At 45.4% G+C, this 15,687-nt stretch overlaps 1 protein-coding gene across 2 annotated transcripts in view; it reads right to left on the bottom strand.

Annotated features, from left to right (window-relative positions):
* Positions 1 to 3,974: 3,974 nt before the first annotated feature.
* LOC111871172 overlaps positions 3,975 to 15,687 on the bottom strand; it is a 217,377-nt gene continuing 205,664 nt past the window's right edge. For both annotated transcript variants that reach the window (XM_023864065.2, XM_033754135.1), the window contains exon 3: positions 3,975 to 5,645. In XM_023864065.2, coding sequence (XP_023719833.1) covers positions 4,638 to 5,645 — 1,008 coding nt within the window. In that variant the 3' untranslated portion in view covers positions 3,975 to 4,637. The remainder of the gene's footprint in view (positions 5,646 to 15,687) is intronic.

Below are 15,687 nucleotides of genomic sequence, written 5' to 3' on the forward strand. Positions count from 1 at the left end.
AGCCCGTGGAGGCCGATCGTTGGATAATTTTATTGTGGCTAGTTTCGGAAGAAAAGAAGATTACACGAGAATGAACTTGACATTAATCTAAATTTTGTGCGAAGTTGCTCAATTTGGTTCGTCAGCAATAAAAAACGCTTTTACAGCTCTGATTATGTAGGAAAATGGCACGAATTTGGATCAATGTACGAATAACTAGCAGATGTGTTGTCATGCATCCATTTCCGCACTGCAGACAGCTTATCGCTCCACGAAACTCTTTCTAGAGAAACCAGAAATAGGCAGACATCCATATAATGTGACTTTTTTTCCTGAGAATGTATCCCTTAAACTGGCAGAATAATAAGCTAGGAAAATGTCTTGAATACTGTGAACGACTTTTGTGTTAATTTTCCTTATTACAATACCAATATACAATGCATTTCATACTGCAATCAAAGTGTTTTTTGTATTTCATGGACAATTTCCAGAACCGAAAGATGTTACTTCAGAACTCCACTGTGTAATATTATTAGTACGTGTACAACTCACAACCGGTTAAAATCAGAAGGCATTCCTGCCCTCATAACCTTCTTCCCTAACATCCGTCTTGATATTATCCTCTCATCTCGATTGCAGCACCCTGCAGGCTCGCTGTGATGCCTGTGCTTCGCTCTGCTTGCATCCAAATACTTGCACTTTGACTTCACACGTCCTCTCCTAAAAGTAGACGACCGCATTTCACATCTCTGACAGAACTCTTCAAGGTCTGAGGTTCTAGTGGCCGTGACTATAGGCATTATAGTCTTCTGTGGTGTTCTGATCTACAGTGGATCATTGCCGACGTTTCGGTAGTAAATTATGGCTCATCTTCAGGGTAGAAGAGAATAATTTTCACCTTAAAGATTAAGACATCGTAAAAGGTAAAGTTGTCCCTGTGCTCAGCTAATTATGCATTACGCCATGAACGCGTATGTACAGATCCGCGCTTTCTTGACCTCGGCACTAGTTGGAGGTAACTGGTCAGGTTCACGCCCCTATAGCTTTACTCCCGGGGAAAGAGCCCGTTGGATAGGACGCTGGGTGGGCCTCAGAGCCGGTTGTGGACGACATGGAGTAGAGAAAATTCTTGCCACAATCAGGACTCGAACTCCGAACACCCAGTCGTCCAGCCCGTAGCCAGTCGCTATACGGACTGAGCTATCCCGGCTCCTCGATAAAGACATGTTGCTTTACAGTAGCCTCCCCAGTCCTGGTTGTTAACCCCGCGTTCCGATCGTAGGGTCTGCTGAGACATAACCTCAAACAAAGCCTCGATCAGCTTGTCTGGCAGAGGCCTCCGCCAAGAGCGCACTTGGAGCAGCGCACCTGCCAAAAACTATTTGAGGGGGCCACTCTTATTAATGTTACAAGCAGGTAAATCGACTGGGACCTGCTGAGGGCCATGGACTTACTAGGGTTCCAAACTGTTCCCTTGACACCAACTCCATAATGCAGTCACTCTAGCAAACACATTCCATAGAATAAAGTCCTTCAAAATCAGATTTCTTTGAGTTTCTTGGGGTGGGGTGAGACTGAGTCCACTTGGTACGTCGGCCACTGAATGGCCTACTGTACCAGCCCCGGATGATAGACGAATGTGCAGTAGTCGTTGGAATGTAAATTGGCAGGGGAAACCGAAGTACTCGGAGAAAACCCGCCCCAGCGCCACTTTGTCCACCACAAATCCCACATGACCTGACCTGGGCTCGAACCCGAGCCGCAGCTGTGGCAAGCCGGCGACTAACCGCCTGATACAAAAACTGTTAATCATTCAGCTGATACAAAAAGTTCACTGCAGGAACCCGTGAGTTTATTTCCCTCTACACAACAGTCCAGCACCGAGCCCAATTGTGAGCCAGTTTAGTCAAATACACCATGACACACTGCTTATTTAAAATTAGTTTTAATATTATCCACACGACTAAGCCAAAATATCCTAAGCAGTCTCTTTCCTTGAGGTTTTGTGCCTAAAATAGGTCACGTTAATATTACTCTCCCATACAAACCCAAGTTTCCAAGCCATCTCTTCGGCAGTCATGTTCTTGCAGATGATGCATATTACAGACACTGCGCCCGCTTCATTTCCCTACTGGACACATTTCATCTTTCTATATGTAAACATTTAACTCAACTGGATATAAAGGAAAGATATGAGGTCATTTGTAAAATACACAAAGAAGTGTCGCTGGGGCAGGGGTAAACCACATGTGACTGGGGTACAGAATGAATTACTGTCATGACAATTCCAAGTTCTTTCTTCTTCACAGGGTCGTCTAGTCAGGTGACCTGTAATAATTGAAGAGTCTGTCGTGGTGAGGATTTATTTGTGGTCTTCTGGGTTATGACATGGCGTACTCTGGTAGGCGGTTACCACCATTTCATAGGAACATACTGCCATCATATGCTACTCATTCATCATTGGCTTTACAGCCCTTTTTCGGGCCATGGCAACTTCTTTTCCAGTTTCGTAATCCTATACACAGTCAGTAGATACCTTGGATGGGGGACCAGCCCCTCGCAGGCCGCCACCTACACACAGAATAAACGCACAGAAGCATCCATGCCTCATGTGGGACTCGAACCCAGGACCCCAGTATTTCAGTGAGTGAAGACAGTTCATATCTCACACCGCGCGACCACTGCGATCGGCTTGTGATGCAGACTGTACACTGTCATAAAATATTGGCCGCGCCGTAGCTCAAGCGGTTAGTCGCTGGCTTCCCACCGCGGCCGCCCGGGTTCGAGCCTGGGTCTGGTCAAGTGGGATTTGTGGTGGATAAAAATGGTGCTGGGGCGGGTTTTCTCCGAGTACTTCGGTTTCCCCTGCCAATCTTCATTCCATCAAATTCTCCATCATCAGAATCACCAGGGGCAGGTTACAATAGGCCAATCAGTGGCCGCCGTGCCGAGTGGACCCAGTTGGACTCCACCTACCACTAAGCGAATTAAAAAAATCATGAAATATTCGTAACCACCTACCAGCGTAAACGGTGTCACATCCCAGAATATTAGAATATGAATAGGCAGGAGATAAATATTCAGTAATACAATTTATCCTACTGTTCTTTACTACGTGAGTTTGTTTTATTAATTAATATAATTACTTACGTGGAAACTGACCTACTGTAATCTAAATGCAATACTAAGTTCGCGTTTTTTTCGCTACATCTAGTAGGTACCACAAAGGTTACATGTGACGCGTTCCGAATGCTTCTTCCACAGCATGGCATTATGTGTGGAGCTGCGGTAAGTGGCAGACAGACCACAGCACGCGTGGAGGGGTGAGGGACTGCCCTGGTAAAGGTCAAGTAAGGTGAAGTTGTTCCTGTGCTTAACTAATTAAGCGCTACGCCATGAAGGCGTATTGGCGATTCGATGTATAGATCCACATTTTCTTGACCTCGGTACTAATTTGTAGGTGAGTGGTCAGCTTCACGCCCCAGCAGCTCTACCCCCCGTACCCACTGGATAAGAGGTTGGGTGGACCCCAAAGCCGGTCTGGACGACGTGGAGAAAATTCTTGACCATACAGGGACTCGAACACCGACCCCTCGACCGTCCAACCCGTAGCTAGTCATTATACCGGCTACGCTATCCCGGCTCCCTAAAGTTGTCCCTGCGCTTAATTAATTAAGCCCCATGTCATTAAGACTAGACGTATAAAGTTGTCCCTGTGCTCAACTAGTTAGGCACTATGCCATGAAGACATATGGGGGCGTGGAGGTATAGCTACACATTCCTCGATCTCGGTATTGGAAGGAGTCGTGTTGTCAGCTTCACGCCCCTGCTGCTTTAACACCGGTACCCACTGCGTTGGCACCAGAATCGGTGTGAACCCTGAGGAAATCATAAAAATCTTGCACTGTCAGGAATCGAACCGGGACAATCCAGTCCATAGCCCGTCGTTACACCGACTGAAATAAGACTGGAGGTATAGCTCCACAATTCTTGACCTCGGCACTAGAAAATTCAGCAATATCTCTGTTTGATCGATCATGGGGTGTACAGGGTAAACACTTTGCAGTATGGCCCGTGGTCTGTCTGCCTCCCAGGAAAATAAACAAACACACAACAGATCTACAGCCGCAATATTCAAAACACTGACTAATTCCTTTTTACATCCACATCAGTCTTCATATTGCTTAATGTTTAAACAGTTCTGATTTCCATTTGTCATGGAAAGGAAACGTCTTTCTGGATGCACAAACTTGTGGACATTTCCTCAGCGTCTGGACGAGTACTACAGACGGGGAAAGTCGAGGTAACTTTGTACCGAAATACTGAAATCACTGAAGAAGAAGCAGACCGGTTCGTTCTTCGAGCAGGCAGCGCATCTTGCTGTTCTGTACACTACAGTCTACGAGTAGTTGCCACTTGCGAGCGGCAGTGTCGAGAGAGACAAGTTTGATTCAATAGAGGAACAATAAATAAGTTTCAATAAATAGCTGTGATGTCTCGCTCGCCAAGCTCTGTCATGTATGTACACTATGTACAAACAGAATTAAGTAGTGTGACTCTGATTTATAAAAAAAATTAACGTTCCTTCCACATTATAAATAGTGACGTAAGTGCGAAACTTTGGCGCCGATGGCCAGAATCACCGTGACAAGCAATAGTCACTTTGCTGTCCCTAATGTTGTCGAAGTGCCTGAGGAAGGCATGGAGGAAGTGTCCTCTGACCGCGTCGCAACGTCTGCAGTTGATACCGACAAAGACGTGGATACTGAAAGCGGTGCCGTTGGACTCCCTGTCAATATCGTCGAAGACGGAGAGGCAGCCGCGATTATTGTCGATGCTGAAGATGTTGTGGCTGACGCGGTGGGGACTGTCGTAGATGCCGCTGGGAGAGATGAGGAGGCAGGTGATTCCGACTGCGTTGTCATGATATACTCGCCCACCCCATCAGTTCGTGTTCTTGCCCTACCCAAGTCTTTTCCTATTTCACCGTCACTAATGAACTTTTTATTCTTAACGCTTTTTTGTTTTTTCTTATTTTTCTCACTATCGTCTCTGAGTTTCCTATCCCCGTTTCTTGACTTCCGCTTTCTCGTTGCAGCTTCTAACCTCTTTTGGCACTGCTCCTCGCCCTCTCCCTGCTGGCACTTCTTCTTCCTGTTCACACCCCTCTTTTGGCACTGCTCACCCTCTTCCTCAGCCTCCTTGCATCTACGCTTCTTCTTCTTCCTTTTCTTGCGCCGCCTGCACCTTAACTTGTCTCTGCCCATGTCATCCGTGGCGTCATCCTGCTCCAAGTTGAACTGCAGGCTGCCCGGTTGTACCTGGGGACACAGGTGGTGGTAGCCATGGTGCCTCAACGGATGCTGCGCCATCGAGAGGTCTCCGCTCACCAACCTGGAGCCATTCTGTAGGGACTCGCGCACGCGGAGGATTCTCTGTGCGAGGTCCTTCACGCGGTCATCTTCCACGTGTTTGATTACCACCATTGCGTAGCTGAACAGCTTTCCCAGAGGGGCTTGCTTCTGCACCTGCACTTTCCTGGACTGGCCACGCTTGTTTAGGGCGATATACAGGGTCCGCCTCTCGTTGGAGTACTTGCTGGACGAGTATGTGATGTAGGAGTGCACGAACGTTTCGTTGAACACGCAATCCCCGGTGAAGTTCCTCTGAAACAAGCAAAAGCACAGTGTTCTGGAGAATTTTGCTCAGTTTACTCCTATATGCATGATAATATCGGCTACTTTATACAGTTGTTTTCCCCCTTCTGGATAGACGGTCACATCTCGTCTCATATCTATTTGTGTTATTAATTTCCGTTACCTTTTTAATGTGTGGGCATACGTATTTGCATTGGGCCTACATTCTGACAAAAAAAAAGTCAGGGTCACTCATACTTCAGTTACAGAAACAATGACAATTTTCCTTAACAATTATGAAATTCAAGGGAACAGCTGAAAGCTTCAAAGAACAATCTCTTAAAGCACAAAAGACAAAAGTAAAGGCGTCACCGCTTTCCTAACTTAAGAAATAAAATTAGGATTTATGAATCAGAGCGTAACAGTGGAGACACTGCACCAATTTGTCTTTAATTATAAGAGGAAATACTATATAATTAAACAAGTAACAATGCAGAAAATTTTGCTCCAGGAGTTTCTTAAATTAGAAGGTAAAATGAAAAGTTTGTGAAAACAGTCACTTACATTAAGTCAGATAATGGGATGCCGGCTGGCTGTAAATTGATGTTGGCCCTCGCCAGCACAATGATTCTTGGTTCTGAGTCTCGCGGGACTCTTTACCTTATTTTATTGTCTGACTGCCTTCAGAATCGTTGCTTATATCAAATGTTTATTAAATTACGAAACAACATAAGACTTGTGCCACCATATTCTTGAAATAAAAAGGGCAATAAAAATAAGGATAAATATGACTGTCATAACCTAAATTTGTTTTACTGATAGGGGCCACCACACACCGATTGCGTCTAGGCCCCAAAACTGTGAATTCTTCCATGTGTGTCGCTACGTTTCAGTTAAAGGAGTCATCACGAAATTACGAGAAAGTTCTTTATGGTCCTATGAAGAGGAATAACTGGAAGGTCACACGAATTCTGTCGAACTAAAGGAGCAAAAATTTACTGAAACCGACTAATCAGACGTGCTTGGACCAGGAATCATTCAAATCGGAGACCCTTATTGAATTCGTCTCGAAGTCGTAAGAGGAGCATTGCAAATTCAGACCTCAGGCTACCCACCGAGTATTATGTCAGGCACAACCAGATGCCGAGAGAAACGTTACGATCTATCGATCTATCTATCTATGGTTCTGCAGCCCTTTGTTGGACCTTGGCCGCTTTTGTAGTTTCTTGATCTTTACACAGTCGGTAGGACTCCTTGGACTTGGGATCAGCCCTCCGCAAGGCCGCTTCCTGCACACAGGACAACATAAACACAGAATAAACGCACACAGACATCCATGCCTTTGAGTGGGATTCGAACCCACGATCCCAATGTTCGAGCGAGCGAAGACAGTTCATGTCTTAGACCACGTAGCCACTGGGATCGGCTACGCTAAGCATATGCCTGGATCAAAGTCCAGTGAGTACGTGAGAGAAGTTTTGCTGGATGCGGAGATATGCGAACGACGATGAAAATGTTTTACAAGCAAGTTCACTAATGACGTAATGGCCCCTTAATTAATCCTATCAAATTACAACCGCTAACAGTGCGTGATGCAATGAATAACTGCGAATGCCTTGCCGGCAAGTCTCGAACGCTTCTGTCTCCAGAGATTCCTCCATTTACAGCTTAAAATCTGTTATATATATATATGCACACAGGAAGTATTTTCATTTCAAAGAGTCTTCCTTACTGTGGTGGTGGGGTTTTGAGTGCTCCTGAGACACTGAGAGCTATGCCAGCGGTAGCGTAGCTACTGGTAGATTCACCCATGCAGGACACGTCAAGGAGTAGGAGCCAGACGAAGGGCACCCTAGTCCTCCGGGTTGGGCGTGAGGCTAACAACCTCACACCGTAAAAACTAAACTCTTCAGAAACCAGATAATAAGCCTCGGACGGATGGAATGGAGGGGGCTGTTCAGGAGGCCAAAGCTCACCCTGAGCTGTAGCGCCGAGGGTACGAAGGAAGTGTCCGCAATGTTGTTGTAATTTAACAAGCAGACGAGTGAAAATAAGGGCGGACGCGCGCACACAACTCATTAGGAGCCCTAAAATGTTTACTCCAGAGGCACTCCACGTACACAACGGATGATGTGCATAATGATGTGCTATATTGTTATTGCAGAGATGTGTATGAAGTCTTCACAGCTGCTACTTAATAGCCTCGATCAGCACACAACAGAAACAGCCGGTAGCAGTACTGACAAGAAATAAGGTGCTCTCAGAAAAACTCATAGCATGAGTATCCTCCTACAGACGGGAGGGGGAAAGAATAGCGTAAATGAACGTGAAAGTATGATAATCAAACATGGCTCCTGGTGCCGGGAAAAAGTAATAATAATAATAAAGAAGCAGTATGCTAGGATTTCAACCTCTCTTCTAAATGTGGCTGTCAAATGTCGATTCGAGCCATGGATTTCCAGATGAAAACATTTGGTTTGCATTCTCCAGATGTCCGGAGATTTTTTTGCGACATTTCTGGCTATGTTATTTTGCCTCTGAAGTCACTGTCTTCATGCTTTGCTGCTCTGATAATGCCGAGAACAGATGCTGAGAAGAACATCTGGACCTAAGAGCGAGACAGGCATGTACTGTCTTCGCTCGCTTGGAAACCGGGATCGTGGGTTCGGATCCCACTCAGGGCATGGATGTTTAGTTTGTGTGTGTGTGCGTTTTCTGCGTTTGTCTACAGGTAGAGGCCTTGCGACGAGCTGATCACCCACCCAAGGAGTCCTACCGAATGTGTAAGATCTAGAAAAACCGAAGTGAACGGAGAAGTTCATGGAGGTAGGCCTAGGCCCACTGGGGCTGTAGTACCAAGGCAAAAGAAAGAGAGAGACAGAGAAGGATGAAGAAGAAGAAGAGGCGGAGAGAATGGAAGAATGAGAAGCATCACAATCTATGCGCACCACTGTGCCGAAAATCAGGCGCAGATAACACTTACGGGGCATATGAGAAACACAATATGTGTTCGAAATATCCGAATGGAATATGCTATTCGCGAGATCTAGGCATCGATAGGAAGATGATGTTAATATGTGGGAAAATTAGAAATGGGACGTGAGGGCGAGGACTGGACTCATCTGGCACAGGATAGAGCCCAGCGATTGTCGTATGTTGTGAACACGGTTCTACGAAAGGCGAGGTATCAGCTTTTCAAGAACACTGCTCCAAGGAGGAATCCAATCTATTCATTCAAATGAACAGCATATGCATTCCTCTGAGGCCCACGAAATTCAGCCAAAACATGACTTTCCTTTTAAGAATTCGATACACAACGTGTATAAAATGAACCCGTAATGCGGAGGACCTGTTTTTGACCATATGTTTTAACACCTATACAACCCACCTAATTATATGCTTGTGTGCTACAGGTAACCAACCTACAGCTTTTCACTCTTGTTTGGCAAGTCATACAGGCTACGTGTGTGGTGCGATGGACGCATGCGTATTAGTCGCCAACTGTCACGAGTCTTCCTTACAGTAATGGAGTAAACCGACCAAAGTGGGCCATGCGAAGTTCCTATACCAACGCGTATTTGTGGCTTTGTTTTCAGGCAATTTCAATTGAGAAATGTGATACCTCTGAATGTGGTATTGATTGTTATAAAAAAGAGAGATAGAATTAAAGTCGGAAAGCCATTTTTAAAGTAGCGGTGAGGACGGAGAAGGAAATTTCAAGTTGATGAATAATTTGTTTGTGGAATTCCAAGCGTGGAGACATAGCATGCTTGCATAATGCAACACAAGGCAGTAGTACTCGCGCGGCAAATCCCCAAACAGACGAATGGAGATCAGATCTATAGCCCAGAATGCATGCAAAGAATCTCAAATACTTCCAACGAGCCAGATCATATGGACAGATGTTCGGATGCTGTGGGTGGCCATTCTGCGTTGTACTTGCCCCTCACTGTACCAAGATATTTTGTAACTACGGTAAGAATATTGAATGACGTGCCAGAACACATGTTACCGATTTTCCGTATCCGAAATATCTGCCATTTTGCGCTGCGATACTCAACACACGCGGTAGACGCGAAAACTGTCGCAGCTGGAAATATCTTTACCCACATGACACACGTTTTGTAAGCGTGGCATTATCATTGCCATTGCAAAATGTTGGGTTATCACAGCAACACGTTGCATGAACGTTAGTATTGTATCAGGTCACGAACGAGTGAGCGGCATCTTGTTTCAGTGTATCGTGTCTATTCTGTGAGTACTGATATTTTGATCTCAATATGTGAAGAACCGCATATTATACACAGGAGACAGTTTACGATTGACTATTGATGTGTGTTGCTAGTGGGAGATGGCGTTAAACGTTGACCTCTACGCATCATTCGGTAACATGTAGAACTGAAAAGTAATATGGGAGAAAGAAGGGAAAATTAATAGTACACGTATATACCACGTGATGAGATGTCCAGCTGAGTTCTCTGAGGACGTTACGTTCCAGATTTTTTTTATTGCTAGTGGGGTGGGACTAAGTCCCTTGTACTGCGGCCACTTCTGGTCTATTGTACCAGCCCCAGATGATAGGTGAGGGTGATTGTGGAGCAATTGGTGGAATGAAGATTGGCAGGGGAAACCGAAGTACTCGGAGAAAACCTGCCCCAGCGCCACTTTGTCCACCACAAATCCCACTTGACCAGACCCGGGATCGAACCAGGGCCGCCGCGGTGGGAAGCCAGCGTCTAACCGCTTGAGCTATGGCGCGGCCCATTCCATACATTTACTCTCCAGAGAAAGAAGCCAGCACTACAGCCCCAGTGGGCCTAGGCCTACCTCCATGAACTTCTCCGTTCACTTCGGTTTTTCTAGATCTTACACATTCGGTAGGACTCCTTGGGCGGGTGATCAGCTCGTTGCAAGGCCTCTACCTGTACACAAACACAGAAAAACTAAACATACATGCCCTGAGTGGGATTCGAACCCACGATCCCGGTTTCCTAGCGAGCGAAGACAGTGCATGCCTTAGACCGCTCGGCTACCGTGACCGGCTTCATCAAATACTAACTAAAATTAAGCCATAGAACTGAGCCCTTCTTGAGGAGCAGCGAATTATGCACCTACTCAAGAATTTCCTAACGCTTTACGGAAACTGAAGGTTCATTACCGTGTTCACAAGAGCCCTCCACTGGTTCCTATCATGAGCCAGATCGATCCACTTAATAAGACTCCATCCAATTTCTCTAAGATCCATTTTAATATTGTCCACGCACCTACGTCTTGGTCTTCCTGGCGGTCTCTTTCCTTCTGGCTTTCCCACTAATATCCAATATGCATTCATCTTCTCCTCCCATTCGTTCTACATGCCCTTCCCATATCATCCTCCATGATCATCAAATATTAGGATGATCAAATTAAGAAGAATCAGAGGGTGGGTAACGTAGCACGCATAGGATGGGTGAAACATGCATATACAATTTTTTCTATTAACCTAATCCTTCCAGCCGCACTATGGCCCTGGGGTCGACTCAGCCTCTAACAGAAATGAGTACCAGGAATCTTCCTGGGGAGTAAAGGGCGGCCGGTGCGTAAGGCTGACCTCACCGCCATCTGTGAGCCGATTTTATAGAAAATGTGGGAGCTTCGACGTCTCGCAACCCTATGGGCCTTCACGCCTTGTTACAGGGCTGGCTTTACCTTTACCTTTTAGAAGATTCGTGTTATATAACAATAATACGGGTGAACTGTACTCATCTGCAACTAGTGCCGAGGTCAAGAAAATGTGAACCTACGAGTATATATCCACTCCCCCATACGCCTGCATGGCATAGTGCTAATTAGTTAGGCACAGGAAGAATTTTACCTTTACCTTAAGAGCGAATTGTATGAATGAACAATTGAGACCGCAGTGAAATTGGTGAAGTCGGACGTGATGCAGTTGGCACACATGTGGAACTCTGATGGAAAAGCCGCAGTATGCAGGTCCTAATGTCTACATCCCAAGAATGAACATAAATCCAGCAGAAAGCGTATAAATAACTTTGGCTTCCTTCAATTAGGTAGGAAAGTAGACCAAAACAACCTAAATTCGAACCCATACTCGTGTGTCTTCGTTTTCTTCAATTAGGCAAAGTGATAGTTAATGCATTCAAACAGGATGCTTTTTCTCTGTCTAATGCAACTTTTTTGTTCTCTTCTTCATTGCTGGGAACTTCGTGAGTCAGTACTGACAGCAAGTGACACACACAAAAAAACGTGCGCGCGCAACGATACGATATACTTGGCTGCTTGGATAAGTACCAAATTACCTGAACAAACTGTATCATCGTTAATTTTGTTTCTCTAGCGCCACTGCAGAGCTGACAAGACTTATAAACACCCAGATTAAGCAGATATGGGGGCTGAAATGCGTCGGTACAATTCTATGAACAGATCTGCAAGGCGGAAAAGCAATTTATTACCTCTGTTTAATTGTGTCATAAAGAAATATAGATCTGTTGTACCATAATTCCTAGATGCATATGTACGTCCCACATCTACTAATTACTGAATGAAGTGCAGTTATCTTCTGGGATATGACGCCGTGTAGTTTCGTAAAATTTGTCCGCATTTCGGAAGAACGCATGCTTTCAGGTGCAGGGTCGAAGAGTAAGCCAAGCAAGCAGCAGGTACAGGGCTTCGCATGCTTGGTTTAGTCTTCGATTCTGAAGATGGAGGCAGTTCGTTCTGCAGAAACATCGGAATACGTTGCATATCATCCCAGAATGAAGTATTCTTCGTAGTCACCGTTGTGAGAACCTCAAATCTAAAGACTTTCCAATCCATTAATCGCTTTTCACATGACCTGGCATGAAGGCTGTCGCCTGTTCCGTCTTCCATTTCTTGCGTTGTCCTAATATTAAAAACGTACAAAGGTAAAGCTATCCTTGTAACAGGCCATGGAGGCCCATAGGGTTGTGAGACGCCGAGGCTTCCACATTTTCTGGATAATCGGCTCACAGATGGCGGTTACGGTGTCAGCCTCACGAGCCGGCCGCTCTTAACACCAGGAAGATTCCTGCTACTGGTGTCTGTTAGAAGATTAGCCAACGCGAGGACCATAGTGCGACTGGAAGGATTAGGTCAATTGAAAATTCCAACGACTTCATCGGGAATCGAACCCACGCCTTTCCGGATTGTAGCATAGTGCCTCAACCAACTACGCCACTGACCCCCCCTTGCCCCAATAATACGTGTTACAATACTTGCAAGGAATCGCTCCATTTCATCCAATCGATGGAACTAGTCCCTGTCCAGGTTTCACCTGAAGACGGAGAAAGAATCCAGTCTCCGAAACGTTGTTTTAAATTCCCTGTATGAATACCGTAACCAATGAGGAGCCAGCGGGTGCTAACTTCACCTTGCACCTTCAAACAAAATTAGCATAAACCAGAGATCATCATAAAACAGGGAAGTTGGTTGAGGCTAACAAGGCAGTGTCTAGTGTTCGCAGCTGTAGCCGCAGGGCACTCACGCTTTATCGCAGGTATTTCTGTTGCTTTCTTTGCGTTTTCTGTGGGACGTCTTTATCTTCACGCGGTGAGAAGTGCCGCTTCTTCATAACTTAGCTCCAAGCTCTCTCTAAAGTAAGTTCTCATTTATGAAAATTAAATACGGTGAAAAGCATCTGCCTCGCAAATGAGACTTCGTCAGTACGTGTTGTCTGCATTTGCGAGTCCCCTATTTACACATTACCGCAAGCTATTTAAGTTGTAAAATTTGTGTCATTCAAATTCAAATGAATGAAAACGTAATCTCCACTTGATTTACAGAATTTCCAAACAGTTCTTCCGATTTTGCGTACCTGATTGGTCGAAATGACTGTACAGTGTTCTCATTCATTCCTTCATGAGTGGCTCTGCAGCCCTTTGTTGGGCCCTGGCCTCTTCTTCAGTTTCGTAATCATTTTTACACAGGCTGTAGGACTCCTTGGACGAGCGCTCAGCCCGTCGCAAGCCGCAACCTACACGCAGGACAGCACAAATACAGAATAAACGCACACAGACATCCATGTCTTGAGTTGGATTCGATCCCATGATCCCAGTGTTCGAGCGAGCGAAGACAGTTCATGCCTTAGACCGCGCGGCCACTGTGACCGGCGTATAGTGTTCTACCCATATACATTTAAGTAAATGTAAGTTCATTCATTTTGTAACATGCAGGATATTTTCGGCGAATAGGTGTCAGCACGTTACACTTTCCACAAGATGGACCACCCCTTGTCGGCTGCCCAAGATTTATTCGGAAGCTACTTTCCATATCTGGAGTTCGTAATCCCCACCCGTAACCACAGCCTCTGATGGAGCATCCGCGGATGCTGTATTGCACGCTAGCAGACAGCTTGGTCAGAAGGAAAACTGGAGAAAAATACGTAAAACCTGTATATTCACGTCTCGTCATAAGAATGTAGGACGAAAGCATAACAAAAAGGCAGAAAATGGTCAAATACTTGGAAACGGCAACAAATTATAATTGCATTCATGAAGAGAATGAAATAAGATTAAATTCGGGATAATTTGCTACCATGCAACTCACAATTATTAGAAATATAAGGATTAAAATTGAAAATTACGAAAGTATAATTTCATATTTACGAGTATTTACGGATATGAAAATTGGTCCTTCACAATAAGACAAGAAAACAGTTAAAGATCAATTTCGAGAACAACTGAGCAATAATTACTCGTACTTTCTGTAAGGAATTTGCTTCACATAACGAGGTAGACATGTCTCCTGATTAACGAAAAATAAAGAGGAACAGTAAAACTGTCTCGTACTTCATTAAACACCAAACCGTGTACAAGCATATGTGATACACAAGACTACTCCGTGTGGAGGCGGGTTCGAATACCTCCACCGTAGCCCTGCGAGTCGTGGGAGGCTACAAAAAGGGAACGCAGTGCCTGTGGGTATAACCGGGTCACTCTGTTCCTGGGGGTATAAATACTGGGACCTGGCCCTCCAGGTTGGGGGAGTCTCGAATCTGAGACAGTAAAAGATGATCATGAGTCCCACGGGACTCAGACCCAAGAATGACTGCGCTGACGAGGGCTAGCAGCAATTGTAAACGACACACTCGTCAGAGAGGGCGCCCCGCTTCAACAAAACCGCAACTGTCTGACAGAAATAAAAATTTGGTCTTGGGCCCCAGATGGCTGCTTCATTCCAAGAGAGACTGGCCGACCGACCGTCGGTCGTAACATAACTTTGACTGAAATCTTCAAAGGGTCGGACGAAGACGGATGTGCGTTGATGTGAACATGTCGACTGTAAAGGACTGAAGAATATTTATCGAGGCGAAAAATCGTTCAGACAAAAGGTGCAGAGAAAAAAGGAAACATACAATTTATGTCCCACACACTGCATTGGTAGGTCTGACGGTTTTTACGATAATTGAAGAACTGGAACGTTTATCCTGTCACCTCAAAACTCCAGGAAATCTGTAAGATATAACATGGAGAATGTATCACAATTTCCTGACTTGTTGTATGACTGTCTTATTTCTCTGTATTTCTTTCAGTCTATCGTACTATCCTTATTTATTTCTGTATCTCCTCCAGATCATCATAGCATTTCAGCCGATCACGGTGGCCGCGCGGTCTAAGGCATGAACCGTCTTCGCCCGCTCGAACACCGGGATCGTGGGTTCAAACCCAACTCAAGGCATGGATGACTGTGTGTTTTATTCTGTGTGCAGGATGCGGCCTTGAGGCGGACTGATCCCCCATCCGTCCAAGGAGTCCTACCGACTGTGTAAAAATCGAGAAACTGAAAAAGCGGCCAAGGTTCAACAAAGGGCTGTAGAGCCATAAATAGACAGATAAACAGATAGGTAGGTAGGTAGGTAGGTAGGTAGGAAGGTAGATAGATAGCAACATTTCACTCAGCATCGAATTGTGCCTGACATACAACCCGGTAGGTAGCAGCACCAGTCGGTACCGTGTACTGACTATTTTGGTACACTCAAAGACAATGGTTGGCCACGCGACTCTGCGCAGGTGTCACAGCGTCCGCCGACCTGTCTGTAGTGTGTACAGGGCCT

The sequence above is a fragment of the Cryptotermes secundus genome, unplaced genomic scaffold, assembly GCF_002891405.2.
Source record: "Cryptotermes secundus unplaced genomic scaffold, Csec_1.0 scaffold394, whole genome shotgun sequence".
Classification (NCBI taxonomy): Eukaryota; Metazoa; Arthropoda; class Insecta; order Blattodea; family Kalotermitidae; genus Cryptotermes; species Cryptotermes secundus.